The sequence below is a fragment of the Dendropsophus ebraccatus genome, chromosome 3 (genome assembly GCF_027789765.1).
Source record: "Dendropsophus ebraccatus isolate aDenEbr1 chromosome 3, aDenEbr1.pat, whole genome shotgun sequence".
In the NCBI taxonomy this organism is placed as follows: domain Eukaryota; kingdom Metazoa; phylum Chordata; class Amphibia; order Anura; family Hylidae; genus Dendropsophus; species Dendropsophus ebraccatus.
In genome coordinates this window covers 148,931,849-148,948,458 of record NC_091456.1, presented here as the reverse complement: position 1 = coordinate 148,948,458, position 16,610 = coordinate 148,931,849, and the positions used below count along the sequence as shown (strand labels likewise).

General features: G+C 41.2%; 1 protein-coding gene across 8 annotated transcripts in view; it reads right to left on the bottom strand.

Annotated features, from left to right (window-relative positions):
* Nucleotides 1–16,610, bottom strand: part of ADGRV1 (adhesion G protein-coupled receptor V1) — a 354,135-nt gene that overhangs the window by 168,892 nt on the left and 168,633 nt on the right. For 7 of the 8 annotated variants that reach the window (XM_069962903.1, XM_069962904.1, XM_069962907.1 and 4 more), the window contains 10 exons: nt 13,345–13,567; nt 12,837–13,041; nt 12,596–12,742; nt 11,992–12,247; nt 11,157–11,359; nt 10,623–10,799; nt 5,482–5,664; nt 4,924–5,103; nt 3,266–3,430; nt 1,724–1,841 (listed from right to left, as the gene is read on the bottom strand). In XM_069962903.1, the coding sequence (XP_069819004.1) occupies nt 1,724–1,841; nt 3,266–3,430; nt 4,924–5,103; nt 5,482–5,664; nt 10,623–10,799; nt 11,157–11,359; nt 11,992–12,247; nt 12,596–12,742; nt 12,837–13,041; nt 13,345–13,567 (1,857 nt within the window). The remainder of the gene's footprint in view (nt 1–1,723; nt 1,842–3,265; nt 3,431–4,923; nt 5,104–5,481; nt 5,665–10,622; nt 10,800–11,156; nt 11,360–11,991; nt 12,248–12,595; nt 12,743–12,836; nt 13,042–13,344; nt 13,568–16,610) is intronic. The other variant, XM_069962909.1, reaches the window with a different exon arrangement.

The following is a 16,610-nucleotide window of genomic DNA, read 5'->3' as shown; positions in this document are numbered from 1 at the left end:
TCTGCATAAAATGTGATCTATATAGTTTTTAGTTTGGGGCAGATTCTCCTAGAAGCGCCTATACAAGTATAAATAAAGCTATGTTCACATAGCGTAAGAGATCGACCGGATGACGGAACAGCCGGTCTCTGAAAAGATCATCCCGGGTGGTACTGCAGTACCGGCCGGATGATCATTCGGGTCGCAGTGTTGTGATGCGGGCGCATCAGAACTTTACATTGCACGCTATGTAGCGAGCGTCCGGATCCGCTCACTCCATAGTGTGCACCGACATGGTTTTCTGCGGCCACTATTCAATAACATGTCAGTTGTTTGCGGCACCGCTAGGGATCCCAGCCGGAGTGTATACCATGTCTATATACTCCGGCCGGGATCCCATATACAGCAATGCAACGTATGTACAATAGCCGTGATTTTACGAAAGTATACACTGTGTGAACATAGCCTAAGTCTGCATTTGTCAAAGTCCACATTCTCAAGGCTGTGCGTGAACACTATATAAGTTGATGGACACTTTTGGATGAACCTTTCTGGTCTTTACCAACCTGTTGTATATTTTGCTGCATAAAGAACTGTCAAAAACTGTAAAAAAAAAACTTTTATAAAAATGTTCAATAAAACTAGAGTCACTTAAAGATTGTGCAGTGCAGAAGAAGAAAAGCAGCAACCTGGAAAGCTACTGTATAATATTCAGGCTTACTACTCAGGAGCTGGGCTGTCAGATGCTGAAAGCCATCACTAGGTATACACCTGGCGATGGCTTTCAGCATCTGACAGCTGTGGTCAGTAACTGGTGTTAGAGCCAGCTCTGTTACCAGTGATTTAACCTTCTAGATGGCACAGTCAATGCAGATGCTCATGTCAGATTTATGTTTTACAGACTGGTAGTAGTAATAAACTGTGAAAGTGACAATTCACTGCAATACATATATATATTCACTGCTATACATATGTATTGCAATGAACTGTACAAGTGGTCAAGCAATTGCAGAGAAAAATATTTAAAAAATATTAAAATAATACATTTTTAATTAGTTTGTGGAGATGAGCCAATCAGATTTGTTTTGCTTTGTACAAATCAAAACTGATCTGCGCTCATCTCCCTCAGGCATAGCTATATCCATGTTTTCTAGGCGGGCCCTGGGAGGTATCCTGCCTCTGCACTGAGGCAGCAGCTTGAGGGATATAAGCGTGGATCAGTTTTTCTTTGTACAAAACAAAATGAATCTGATTCGCTCATCTATTATAGTTTGGTATCGCCGCATGTGGAAATGCCAGGACTACTAGAACATAACATTTTTTTAATCCCACACAGTGCCAAAAAAAAAAAACAATGCCAGAATGGAGGTTTTTCAGTGTTGAGTGAACCTGTCAAAATGTTCGGGTTCAGCAATATTATCCAATCCCTAATGCTCTGCGTTTGATTCTTGATTCCCCGCAGCTGCAGAAGTTGGATGCCTATGGCTGTATGTTTTCCAGGACTCAATAGAGCAGCATCCAAATTCTGCAGCCGTGGGGAATCAATAATCAAACGCAGAGCAATCCAGATTGGATAACGTTGCTGAGCCCAAACATTTTCACAGGTAACACTAGTTACATCACATACCACCATGATAAAAAAAAGTCCTAGCTACGGTACCAGTAAAAACCACAGCCCTGTAGGCAGAAAAATATGAAAGATATTGGGATGCAAAATATTTTTGATGAAAAAAATAGGTTTTACCATCTACAGGAGAGATGACAGAATACTCTGCTGACACCAGCTGGACTGTGAACACTTCTTCTCCCTCCAGTAGGGCATCCTGTATAGCCTGGATTGTAAATGTCTTTTTGGTATCACTCTAAAATGTAAAATAGGACCAGCAGTTAAAGAGAGCTTAATAATATAATAATAGAACAGAATTATAACACATACAGTATACTGTAGTATAGATAGTGTACTAGTGTAGAGGGGCCTAGTGTAAAATGTTTTTGGGTCCATGGAGTCTTAGGGTATGTGCACATTACAGAACTTGGGCAGATCACCTGCCATGGATTCCGTAGCTTTACCCCACTACTAGCAGCGCACATTTCCGCCTGTGCCAAAGACTACATTCTATGCACAGCCAGATTCCGCCGTCCGTCCAAAGAATGAACCTGTTCATTCTTCGGGCGAACGGTGGAATCTGTCTGACCATAGAATGGAGTCGTGGCACAGGCAGAGAAGTGCGTGGGGGCGAGCTGTGGAATCCCCGGTGGGTGATCCACCCAGATTCCTCAGTGTGCACATTCCCTTTACAGTCAACATCAGGAAATATTTGGTCTTTCCCCAGGAAATTATTGCAATTTGGTGATCTTCAACATTTTGCCTACCCAAAGAGACACTAAAAATTTTTTTTTTTTTATTTATTTAACTATATTCTCCGAAACATACGCTCCATCTTAGGGAAAAGTGGGGACACAATGTGGTCTCCATTTACATAAAAAAATAGGACACACATTTTGAAACTCTTCCATGCCACTCATGGTGTTTTTTCCTCAGTCAGCATGCAGTCACTCCTGGCGCTGGAAGTTCAGGTTATTATGGATACAACCACACTGGATTGGTTCCATGCACAAGCCCCATTCTGATCCAACAGGGCTTGTGCACAGAACCAACCCTCCATAGTTACCTGAACTTCCAGTGGCAGGAGTGACTGCACTCCAGTGGGGGGAGAAAACATCATGGCAGGTACCCTTTTAAGTGAAAAACATTCCTACTTCACACAGCGTACTGTACTCCCACTTTTCTCTGTCAGATTGGGATTGGATCCATTGGGATATAATGTTAAAGATGTAATGGATACGATATTGTAAGGACAATGTCATTTCATTACTGTTCTTCTGCAGTTCCATTAAAAATATTTATTGCAAAAACAAAACAAAACACCTTTCTATGTCTCAGGACACAGTGACCGGCAACAGCTGGCTAGACCATATCATTTACAGCCTAATATAAGTGGACACAGTGTATCAAGAATAAATGGAAATGTATTATGTAGGTTTCATTTTACATAACTAGGAATGAAAGCAAAATGTGTTACATAAACCATGCCGATAGAGCTCGAAAAATATCATGGGCTTATGTAATCATATTGTCTGACGATCTGCACAATGGAAAGTGATTTCTGAGAAAAAACTATTATCCATTCATTCAGCTAACTCCATTTTTTCCAGCAGGGCTGTGCAGTATATAAGGAATTTGTATCACATCCCGCACAATGGGAAAGGTCTTTATATTGCTTACCTCATTAAACATAAGAGTGCCGTTCAGTGGGCTCAGGTCATATTGTGCAGCTTCTTCTACAATCCAAAGGATTTTGACAGCGCCATGACCACCTTGACTCCGCACCACAGTCAGAGAAACTTCAGCAGCTGGGTCTCCTGTCTTCTGTGGTTCAGAAACCCGGACCTTACAAATAAGAACAAAAACTAGTAACTGGGCAGCACTGTAGCTCTGTACAACCTGGGAGTTTTATGTCAGCTGGAGGCATAGATAGATTTTTTAGAAGAGAAGTCCTGTAAAACTAATAATAAACAAAGGATACTTACCTGTCACTGTGCCGCGGTGGCTCCGCTCCTGGGTTTTGCTGATGGCCACCGGCTCTCAGTTTTGGCCGGCAACTAGATACATTGTGTATCCGGCTCCTCAAGCTGCAACGTCACGGCCCCACTGATAGATTACTTGCTCAGCTTATCAGTGACTGGGTTAGTGTCCTACCCCAGTCACTGATTGGCAGGGAGGGCAGTCCATAAGCTGGGTGTGTGAAGTTGCAGCTGGATTACCTGTAGGAGGCCAGCGGCTGTCAAGACACAGGAGTGATGCTACAGGGCACAAATAGGTAACTATACTTGTTTATTATGTCTCCGCACCCCCCTGTCTTCCTGCCATTTATTTTTTTTTTCATGGGACTTCTTTAAATATAGACTATAAAGATTGCTTCATGCTCCTTTGAATGTCATATGACAGAATATTGGCAGTAAGGAACATCAATAATTATCCAACCAGAGGTATAACTATAACTGTGGCGGCCATAGCAGATGCAGAGGGGTCCACTCAAGTTTAATAATCTTGGACTTTTTATTTTTACTGTCTGATTGCAAATTGTTTTGTACATTATTATGAGGCCTGTTATCTTGCCTGAACTATTTTAACAGCATTTAGTGATATGTTTTACTGAAAGCCCTGTGGACCACAGACACCGTAGACAGAACCTGTCCCATAAATTAATGGAAAAGGCTTCTGGGCATGATCAGTGATCTTTATAGAGGTCATTCTACAGGGAAGCTAAGTAGTGAGCAGCAGCTTTTGTGTGTACCTCTTTTATCTATATACTGGTGTCACCTGATACTGCACTCCTGCCTGTGATGATAAGGAGGACACTACTAGGAAATGATCTGTACAGAACAGGAAGTCTCGGCTTAGTTATAAGCTTAGTGTTGATGTATAAAGTGCTGAGGGCTGTAACATTTCCTTGTCCCCCCTCCCATCACTTTTTATTCAGTGACTGACCAATTGTCCGTTAGCTGACATCTGAGTCCTGATTGTCAATCACACAGGAATAGGGATGGGAGGAGGAATGAGAAGGTGATCCAAATGTGGGAAAAGTAAGCACTTTTATACTATGTTTGGTACACTGTAATGGATGGATCCCACAGTGTACGATACAGTATAATCAGAAAACCAGTTCCCAGAGGTGTCTCTTTTGCGTATTGTTCTGTTGTGGGGTAACCTGCAATCTTCTGGGGGAAACACACACACACACACCACACACTCACTACACACATTGTAATATTACATTGTGTTTCTCAAAATGAATATAGTGCATGCTTTCAATAGTGTTTTTTGTTGGTTTTGGTGGGGTGGGTAGGTGGGAACAGAGAGCATATATAATAAATACTTACCACTTTTTTCTCAAATCCAAACAATCCTAATGGAGAGTCATTTGGGGGGATGTTGACCAGAACTGAGATTTCTTTTCCAAGTTTGGCACCATTTGTCACTCGTTTTAAGGAGACATTGAATGTTTCTAAAAACTCTATGATGGTGTCATCCAATATAAAAATTTCAATTGCCCCATAAGACTGTGGAGGCAAAACATGTGTTACTTTCGTTTTTCAAAAAGAAAAAAATCTCATTATACTGTAGGATTCTATTAGGCTTTATTGTATTAACATTTCCATATACCATACCAATACTTTAATTCTGGTAAACGTTTTGGAATTTTAGCGCCCTCTGGTGGAACTGATTGTAGATAATTTCTTTCAATATTTTGATATATTTTTTTCATTTTATAACATAACTTTGATGCATAGCCCAGCATTACTGATGTATGGAATGTACACACACACCTATAATAATTCTTTATATACACACACACTTAGAGAATTTAAATGCATGTTATGTATAAATGAGTTTATTAGAACATTTATACAAATCTATATATACACTATAACACAGACCTGTCCATCAGAATACGTGAGATTGCCTGACCATGGTGTGAAATCTTCATGACTCGCGGTGATTGGCAATGCCTCCCAATAAACAGTCACAAGGCCAAATTTTCCAGCTTGTCTGACAACAGGGAGTCTCAGAACATTTTGCGGAGGAGGCACCTCATAGCCTATCACAGCTCCATTTACATCCTAGGACAGAAAAGGTATAGGCTTATGGTCACAGGAAAATCACAGTCTGGCTCCCTGACCCACTTAACTCAGCAGAGGACAGAATATGGCAAGTGTTGGATACCAAAGGCTTGGGGCCCTATTATACACGGAAAATCGTTATATCATTTAAATTCAAACGATAATCGTCCTGTAAGCGTTGTGTCGATTTATGAATGATTGTCATAAATTGTTCGCTGTAAATCAACATTCATTCGCTGTAATTCTGTGCTCGTTCACTAATCGATCAGTGTCATTTCAAATCGTTCCTTGCTTTGCTGGGATCAGATGAAGTAAACAATCATAGTGATAATCGTTGTAACGATTGTAACTAACGACTATCGCTCTGTGTAATATGGTGAACGATTTCAGGTTAATGATAAACTCGTTACCATTAATCGTTAAAAATTGCTTTATCTAATAGGAACCTTAGTCGCTCGTTGGGTAGTATGAATTACGCTCCTCCTCTATATATATATATATATATATATATATATATATATATATATATTTAGACCAAATACAGCGAGTGTGTGCGGCTCACCAGATAATAGATTAGGGTCTTTAAGAAGTTGTAGAAAACATTATAAGAACCTTTCATCATCCAGCTGTAGCTTTGATTACTTTTTTTGTGAATTTTCAGCCATTTCGGCCATTACTTAGATTTTACTACTTGGATTTCACATTTAAAAATAAAGTAATCCTGAGATATTTATTTAGAAAAGGAATTGCCCAGAAAAAATCTTTTGGGTTCATCTTGAGTAGATTTTGCAATAGTTTTCAGTAATTTGTGAAGGGGTGAAGGTAGAACTTTCTTTTGCAAGACTAAACTCCTTATGTGAATAGTTGCCACTTCAAATGGCTGTTTCTTGACAAATGCCCCCCCCCCATACCATATGTGCGGTCCTTCACACCATCCAAAGGCTTAGATGCTGCATATTTGATATATACCTCTGTAAAACTTCCCTTCTGCCCTAAATCACTTCATTTCATTGGTGGACAGTGTCACCTAGGTGGGGCTTCAAGACATTTGGGCCTTCTCACCAGCCAATAGATGGGGCCCAACTGCTGTGGTGCTCTGCCTAGGTGGTGACACTATCCACCTATGGAATGAAGCGAGAGTAAGGTGGGGTGACAATATCACTTTAAATTGGCCAATAAGCTTTTGTGTTGGCACTGAGGCTCCACACAACAACGTTGAACGAGAGGGTCCCAGCTAGGTGATAACCAGACAGGGAGTGTGAAGAGACAGCCTTGAGAGGGGAAGAGATGTAGAAGAGAAGTGCAGAGTAGACCCGGGCTTCTACATTGGAGCACTGACTTGTGACACAATGTTGATGTAGAAGATGAGACCTGTGCTGAGGGAAGAATTAGTGCTGCATACTGTAGATACTGGGTGGTGACTGCTCCTAGAAATACTGTATATAGGGAATAGCTGTGGATGTGGGTTGCTTGCAGTGTTCTGAGTAAGACACAACTGAAGCCTGCAAATAGGCAGCCCTAGGGAATCTGCTTGGGCTATGGGAAAAAGCTAGCCAGGTATTGGTAACCTAGCTGTAACTGGGTCATGTTTGAAGTATTTAGGGGGAGTCCTGGTGGACAGCTAAGAGCTACAGGAAAAAGGAGTTGCCCTAAAGGCTAATAAACTGACTCAGCAAGTTAAACTTAAACATAGTTGTAAACTACTTAGTTGTAAACTGCATAATTCCAGTACCTATCAGCTGCTGTTTGTCCTGCAGAAAGTTGAGCTTTCTTTCCCGTCTGACACAGTGCTCTCTGCTGTCACCTTTGTCCATGTCAGGAACTGTCCAGAGCAAGTGCAGATTTCTATAGAAAACCTTTCCTGCTCTGGTCAGTTCCTGTCACGGACAGAGGTGGCAGCAGAGAGCACTGTGTTAGACTGAAAATAATACACCACTTCCTGCAGGACATACAGCAGCTGATAAGAACTGGAAGACTTAAAGCTTTTGAATAAAAATTACAAATCTGTATAATTTTCTGATACTAGTTAATTTCTTTTTTTTTCCATCCAGAGTACGCCTTTAAGGTAGCGAAAAACATTCAATAGCTGTTGGCCATACATTTAATCAGCTGAGAGCTGTCTCTCTTGATCTCCCTATATACCTGAATGTTTGGCACAGCCTATCATTTATATGTTCTCTGTGGAGGGGGAGAGGTAAACTGTGGCCAGACACCTCTGGCACAGGTTCATCTTTCAAAGAGCAAAAGGGTCAGGAAGTTAAAATCTCAGGGAGCCGGATGGTCTCAGGGAGCTTTTGATTTTTGGGATTGTGTCCTAACTTTTGAGTTTGTATAAGAAGATCCAGTTGGGCCAGGTCTGTAAATAGTAGGCAGTGGAGGGGGTGGTAAGGTGGGATCCAGATACTTCTATCTCCCAAATGTTGCGGGAGGCACTGGAAGCAGGTCTTACTGGGGCCCAATGGTAATAGACTCCAATTGCAGTCAGTGCCCTTACAGTCAGGGACTAATAACAGAAATGAGGGGAGCTTTCATGGGGTGTGGTCTGGTGGGAAGCAACACAGAAGGAAAAGAGGCCCATGTGAAGAGAACAGGATCCTGAATCTTAATTAAAGGCTTGAGTATTATTATAATTCTTTATTTTCTTCATTGAAACTTTAAGGCCTCTTTTTATCATTTTGACTGCTAAGATTGTCATACCACTGAAAGTAAAGAAAGCGCTCAGTAAACTTGTCTAAATAACGCCGCTGTGTACCTAAGTTTCTATTGACTTTCTCTGAATATCTATAAACCACTTGTGCACTCTCAGAGCAGAGCCAATAAAACAAACAGGCCCTAAAAAGTAACCCATTGTGAGAGTGGAGAGAGTCAAGCCCCATGCTACAAATTACTATTATTGAGCCTCCTCTGTACATCACTTCTACTTTCAGATGTACTGGTTTAAGCAAAATGTTCTCAAGGACCTATCGGTAACCTAATGGTAATCCTTACTGCAAAAAAGGCCACCAAACAGAACAAAACAAAAAAAAATGCAATAAAGTAGTAATAGTAAGTACCAATCTCACTGCTGTATTTACTTCTGATTATCTAATGTTAATTTTGGGAGCGAATCCTATTTTTTTTAAAGATTATTATACACATCTGTCACAGAAAAGTAAAATAAAAAAAAAGGCAGAGCTGTTTTTGACATATAAAGAAAATTCTATTTCAAGCAATTACATAGTACATTTAATATAAACTATAATCAAAATCATTTGCTATAAAGCAAAATGTTAAAGTGTCTGCATACTGTATTAGATGAAAGCCTGACAGTCAGCTGAAGCACTCAATGTGCTCCAAGCATGTACTGATAGTGTGCTGCCACCTAGTGATCTTATATAAGACTACATGTGTTACAAGATTGGATGATGGATTAAAACAAACCTGCAAACCCTAGCACGTCTCATTGAAAGCAATACTTTATGAATTTTATAGCATATACAGCAGAAGCCTGGATGATCATGGGTGAATAAATGATGTGTTTTCTAATGTCTAGGGATAATACAGTATACAGTGTACTTGACAATGCCTGGTGGCAAAAAAAAAAACAAAAACATTCCATTGATTATTTTGTACTGTCCAGAATACCAATGTGGATTGTGAATGCAGCTCTGTTCAATAATACAGCGATGAAATCTCCCATCAAGCCTTGCTGACTCAGCATATCCACAGGGCTTGCTGTAGTGATTTGCACTTCATACAAGGTTATACTGTGATGTAAGAAGGACTGTCCCAATGCTTTGCCATTAGGGAGGTATAATGTATGTCTGCTTATAGTAAAGTTTGTAACACAGGAGCAGTACACATTGGCACAGGTACTATGGCTGCTGCTCCAGAACTTTATCTTCTGTGCCAGAATTGTGGTGCATGGCAGTCATGACACCTTTATCATACACGTGCCAAAGCAAAAGGAAAATATGTGTCGTTCAGTAAAATGGGTTAGTGAAAAGAGGTGTGGCTTAGCCAAAAGAGGTGTGACTGAAAGTGTTAGTAATTTGGTGAACAGTTTCAGAGTAAAGTAATCCTAAACTTATAGCTGATCTAGACTAACACAGACTAAACTAAGAATGCAACAAAACACAGTAATCACTGAACTCAAGGAGAACAGCGAAAAAATTCCAATGAAGTACTCAATCAAGAGTCTCCACTGATGCCCTCAAAAATGTACATATGCAAAACAAGAGTCTGTGGAGTCTCGGTTGCGAGTCTCAAAACACGGGATAGCCAGATATCTCTAGCCTGTTGCCACGGGGTGCCTCCATGATGGGGAGAGCACCACACCACCCTGATAGATAACCCCTTAAGTCCCACTCGGTTGCGAGTATTGGAACATAAATAGGGAAACAACAGGGTTGCCTAAACTAAGAATGCACCAGATTTATCAATCCACCTGATCCACTGTCATAGTGATGTTCAGCTAAAATCCACAGAATCCATTACATTTTTTTTAAACCATGCTGTGGATTTCTTAGGACCTAAAAAAGGTACCATGCCACTTATCTGTGTTAAAAACTGGATGGTTTTTAGACACAGATTCCATGTGGATTCTGAAGCAGAAATTTCCACCTTTTATGAAAGTCTATAATTTAAGGGGGAAATTTATCATTTTCTGCACCAGTACAGAGTGACAAAACTTTTTGTGCAAGCTATTTTTGTGTAAATAGTTTTGAGTAAAGTAGGAGTCTGCACATTTTTTTTTTTTCCCGTGCAAAAAAAAAAAAAAAAATGCAAAAAGATGTGCTCAATTTTGAAACTTTGTGCTGGTGCGGGGAATAATGAATTCTCTCCTACATGTATGCCAATAATCTCCCCCAATGTTTTATGTCAGTATTCTGGCATCTAGAAATCGATGCTTAAACTTTGATACATAGTATAATTAGATATAGACATGGAGAGCAAAACTAAAGCCAAAAAATACCCACCTTAGTAACATTGAACTGAAATATGCCCCTGGGCTCATCATTCTCCAGGATCGTCACTTCACAGATTTCTACCCCCGGCCTCTTGACAAGAGGTGCTCCACTTGAAGTGGAAGAGTTCACAAACTGGACATCAGTGATGTTTATTAGAAAACCTTCATTTAACTCTGGAATATCATCCTGAAACAAGAATTGCAAAGAAAAGACACATGATCAGGTAATGTTGCAGTTGCATTGTGGTTTTTAACTGCATTGTGTCAGTTTCCAATAACATGTAATGGAAAAATTCCATTGCAGTATTGTAAACTGTATTGCCTGGCTGATATTGATCTTATAGAGTAGATTCCACTTGATATATTCAAGAATCACATAGATTACTATCACCTAAAGATTCTTTCCCTATAGAAATGACAAGCATGCAGGAAATTCACTTCCTCTGAATGGCCTGTAAATAAGTCAGACATTGTTCATGTAATATACTGTTTTATACCCATCGAGTAGGAACGGATATATATCATATGTTCTGCAGGTACTTACAGGCAGGATAGTGATATTGACTTGACCAAAATCTCTGTTTTCTCTTATAATGATGACTTTCTCTTTCAATGAATAATCTTCATACTCCGTGGCTCTGTTTAGCAGCGGCAGAGAGACGTTTGGTGTAGACTGAAGGTAAATAGCAATGTCGCCAGCAAAGCCTTGTTCCCTCGTAATTTGCAGGGTTATGATCATTGGGTTCCCTGTACATTGAAAAGATATTACAGCATTAATTGTGGCAAAATATTCTGATGGTTTTGTTGACGCCTGTAAATTTGGCACCAAAATACAGGTGTATTGTTCAAGTATATTTGCATAATATGCCAGTATTTTGGAACCAAAAGGGTGGACGTCCAAAAAGTCAGCCGTAAAACAGCAGAAAAAAGATGTTGTGAGAACATAGTCTAATAATGCACTCTATTGAAGTCAATGGGAAATTGGCCGGCAGTGCACACACCATATAGAATAACGTTCGTAATAGACTGCAACCGTCCAAATAATGAGCATGCTTACCAACTGATTTAGCAAAATACGGCCTTTTTTTTACATCTGTTCGCACATTGTATTATTTACACTAATAATTACAGCCAGATTTAGCTTTTTATTTTCACTGTGAAGAAAATCCAGACTGCTTCAAAGACCCGACCTTCACATGTGAACAAATTTTCAGCTATTGGATTTACTGGATTTGTACAAAACGTGCAACTAGGAACAACATATCAGGCTATAAATAAGTGATTTACAATAATTGCATGAAAAAGTTATGAGACAGATGACAAAAATATTTGATGAGTATTTTTAGTCTCTTTTCCTGTTTGCTGTACTAAATACCCACCTACAGGTTCCTCCACTTTAACAGAATATGAATGGATATGCCAGCCAACCACACCATACGGAGAGTCATTGGGCAGGATGGTCAGCATAGCTGTAGATCTCTGGGGATCCAGTATAGCTCCTCTATGGGGATCCTGAATATTCATAGTGGTGACTTTTGTGAGGACAACCATGACAGTCTCCGCGAGCTCAGCTATATTGTCCGCAACAACTGTAATGGTGATTGTGGTTAGGGCCTGGCCTTCTGAGAAGGTAACCTACAAAGGAGAGTGGAAGGGAGACAAAAGCAAAGCTGTTTAACTGGCACTTATAATATGAAGAATTAAAAATAGAAAAATAAAAATTATATTATTTCATGCTCCAATAATAAAGATCCTTCTTATCTAGCATTCGATTAGTTACAATGCTGTTTGTACCAATGCAGTTCAGTTCCGCCAACTAAACGTGGGTATCCTCTGGGGAAAATGAACCATCCAAGGACATTATGGTAAATCTGCTGGACACCAGGAAGCGAAACACCTTCCACCAATCACAGACCACTTGAATAAGTTTCCCCTTTAGCTCTTGCATACCTACAGTTGGATAATTTTGCAATAGATGCATACCACTCCTGATGCAGGAAATATATCAGCTACACTGCCATTGGCGAACCATTCCACCATAACTCGGCCATAGGTTCCATAGAGACGCTCAATGCTAAAGCTGATGAGATTGTCCTGCTCCATTTCCTCCGCTTGCTTCATTAAGGAATTCTAAAACATAACACATAGATCCATAGATAGTAAATACCTGGCTGTATACATAAAGCTTCATAGTAACTAGAAGTACATAAAATCACATCATCACCTGGGCAAAGGCAATAACTCCATGGGCATAGTCATTGGTTGGAATGATTATGGTGACAGAGGAATGAACTCCAATCTCTGCTCCTCCTTTTGGGTTCTTCAACCTAATTCTGAAAGTCTCATCCTCCTCTGGGATGGAATCATCAAGGATATTAACTGCGAATACGGCTTCACTTTGGCCAGGCTCAAACTTCAACTCACCTGAACTAGCAGAAAGGTAGACACAGCACAAGATTAATACAACATGAGCAAGACACAATGGACTCCAGAGTAACAAGCGATAAAAGAATCTGGTTAGGGGTTCCTGCCTGTCATACTGATACTGATAGTATATGTATTACGGAAAGTGACAAACTGTAGGGTGGAGGAGTGCAGTGAATATATTATCCATGCTATCTCTACATTACTGCAGCTTGAAGACATACAGCCTCCATGACACTAGAGCTATGGGCATGATATAGAACTGACAGATTCCCTTCAAAGGTGACCATTAGGCAGCTTACATTTACCTTGGAATGAAATCAGACTGATTGGACACTGAGGATAGCTCAAAGATCTGCGTGTTGTAATCTCCAGCTAAGGCTATGATGGTTTTGGAGACATTTAAGGAGATGACTGTGTTGGAGATCAGTTGTTTGGAAGGTGGAGCCAACAGTAATGAAGAAAACTGCGCTCGGTCAGAGTCCCAGCGATACATTTCAGATACATTCCCACCGGCAATTAAAAGGTGAGCTTTAAAAGAAGAAAGATAATGTGAACAAATATATTCTTTCACCTACTAGATTCAACCTTTCCATGCTGTCCGGGGCCAGAGTGAAGCTTTTTGTGTAATATTTATATATGATTGATGGTCTACAGCATAGGTCTCAAAACTGCGGCCCTCCAGCTGTTGCAATACATTTTCCACCATGCCTGGACAGCCAAATCCAAAGCTTTAGCTGTGGTCTACAGGATAGGCCATCAATCACTGATCAGTGGGGCACTAAAACCTGGCATCCCCACCACCATTCCCAGCTGTTTGGCATCCAACAATACCCATTGCATTTGGCCAAAAGCCCAGCATTGTTTATTGCATAGTAGTTGTTGAGTAACTGCAGCTCTGCTTTTATTCACTTCAATGTGAGGGGTGCCAGACAGCCAAACAAAGGGGGGGGGGGGGTGCTGAGCAGTTGATTGTGGCCATACTGGGCGTCGGTACCCTGCCAATCAGCTTATTCTACAGGTAGGCTAGTAATCATTTAATCCCAGAAAAAAAATTTTTTTAAGATACAATACATGAACTATTTCTCCCAAGTCATCATCACAATCTCCAGCAAGCATGAATGTTTATATCAATTTGAAGAGAGGAATAGGGGTGCTTGGCAGTGGCTTATCTCCCTCAGAAACAAAAGGATCAAGAATCCATCTTTTTCACTTCTAATGGCAGACAACAATAAACAGTATTGTCTGACAATATGTATATCTCTTAAATTATCTTTATCCTACAGATAACTGTCTATGAGTCCACAGTGTCCTTTCTCAATACAGTTTAGATAATGAAATATGAGCATGAGATGTCCTGTAATGGAGTTTATAGGATACCCATGACATGAACCAAGACTGGTATTGTATAGATCCATACCAGGGCAGTTTCTAGGTCTTTTCGGCAACAGGGCGAATCTTGATAAAAGCGCCCCCCCCCCCCGCCCCGCCCCACCAAAGCACACTAAGTTTTCAGCCCTGGGGAAGGAAGGGGGGCTTTTATCAAGATTCGGGTTGCTAAGAAGGGGCAGTGTGTGTATTACAGCATAGGGCACCCCAAATAATGTTCTACTGAGTACAAAAACATCATTGGCAACCCGAATATAGTAGCCTATCTCCCCCCCCCATAGTGCCTAATATTTAAGCCAGTCCCCCCTATAATGCCTTATATAGTAGCCAATCCCCCCATAGTCCCTGGTATAGTATCTATTCCCCCAATAGTGCCCGTTATAGTATCTAATCCCCCCATAGTGCCTCATATAGTAACCAGCCCCTCCTATAGTCCCTCCCTCCATAGTGCCATATATAGTAGACAGTCCCCCATAGGGCCTCATATAATAGCCAGTCCCCCCTCATAGTGCCCCATATAGTAGCCAATCCCCCCATAGTGCCTCATTCAGTAGCCTGTCCCCCCTATAGTGCCTCCCTCCATAGTGCCATATACTGTATAGTAGCCAGTCCTCCCCCATAGTGCCTCATATAGTAGCCAGTCCCCCCTATAGTGCCTCATATAGTAGCCAGTCTTCCCTATAGTGCCTCATATAGTAGCCAGTCTCTCCACAGTGCCTCATATAGTGGCTAGTCCCCCATAGTGCCCCATATAGTGGCCAGTCCCCCATATAGTGGCCAATCCCCCATAGTGCCATATATAGTAGCCAGTCCCCCATAGTGCACCATATAGTAGCCAGTCCCCCATAGTGCACCATATAGTAGCCAGTCCCCCATAGTGCCCCATATAGTGTCCAGTCCCCCATAGTGCCATATATAGTAGCCAGTCCCCCATAGTGCACCATATAGTAGCCAGTCCCCTATAGTGCCCCATACAGTGGCCAGTCCCCCATATAGTGGTCAGTCCCCCATAGAGCCCCATACAGTAGCCAGTCCCCCATAGTGCACCATATAGTGGCCAGTCCCCCATATAGTGGCCAGTCCCCCATATAGTGACCAGTCCCCCATATAGTGGCCAGTCCCCCATAGTGCCATATATAGTAGCCAGTCCCCCATAGTGAAATATATAGTAGCCAGTCCCCCATAGTGCACCATATAGTGGCCAGTCCCCCATATAGTAGCCAGTACCCCATAGTGCCCCATATAGTGGCCAGTCCCCCATAGTGCCCCATATAGTGGCCAGTCCCCCCTATAGTGCCTCATATAGTGGCCAGTCCCCCCTGTAGTGAATAATTTAGTAGCCAGTTCCCCTATAGTGCCCCATATAATAGCCAATCCCCCCTATATTTCATATCCAAAGTACTGTATGCCTGAACCAGCAGATTGTATCAGGTTTACCATGCCTTCTGGCAAGATAAAAAATCTGCCCCATTTTAAAACTTATTGCTTTTACTGTTACCAGCAATTTAAAGGAGAAGTTTGGCAAAAAAAAAAAAAAAAATTAAGTATTGTATTGCCCCCCAAAAGTTATACAAATCACCTTTATACACTTATTACTGGAAATGCTCATAAAGTGCTTTCCCCTGCACTTCCTACTACATCAAGGCTTCACTTCCTGGATAAAATGGTGATGTCACGACCCTACTCCCAGAGCTGTGCGGGCTGTGGCTGCTGCAGAGGTTGATGGCAGGGGGATGCTCAGTGTCCCTCCAGTGCCCTGTATCCCTCAGTGTCCCTGCCATCATCCTCTTCAGCATCCACAGCCCGCACAGCTCTGGGAGTCGGTTCGTGACATCACCATTTTATCCAAGAAGTGAAGCCGTAATGCAGTAGTAAGTGCAGGAAAAAAAAAGCACTTTATGTGCATTTCCCAAAATAAGTGTATATTGGTGATTTGTATAACTTTTGGGGGGGTAACACAATACTTTACTAAAAAGTTTTGCCGGACTTCTGCTTTAAAACCAATCTTAAATCCAAGGGTTGAACAGCTTTAATTCATATGACAGTCATGGTAATATTGTCATTGCAATTCTTCTGATTATTGCTTGACAAACACTGGACAGATGTGACAGCGCTGAATACCCATAATTTTTTAAGTGTTGCATGTCCAAAAGTCTCTGTGGAACCCAAGTCTTTTGCTAAAACT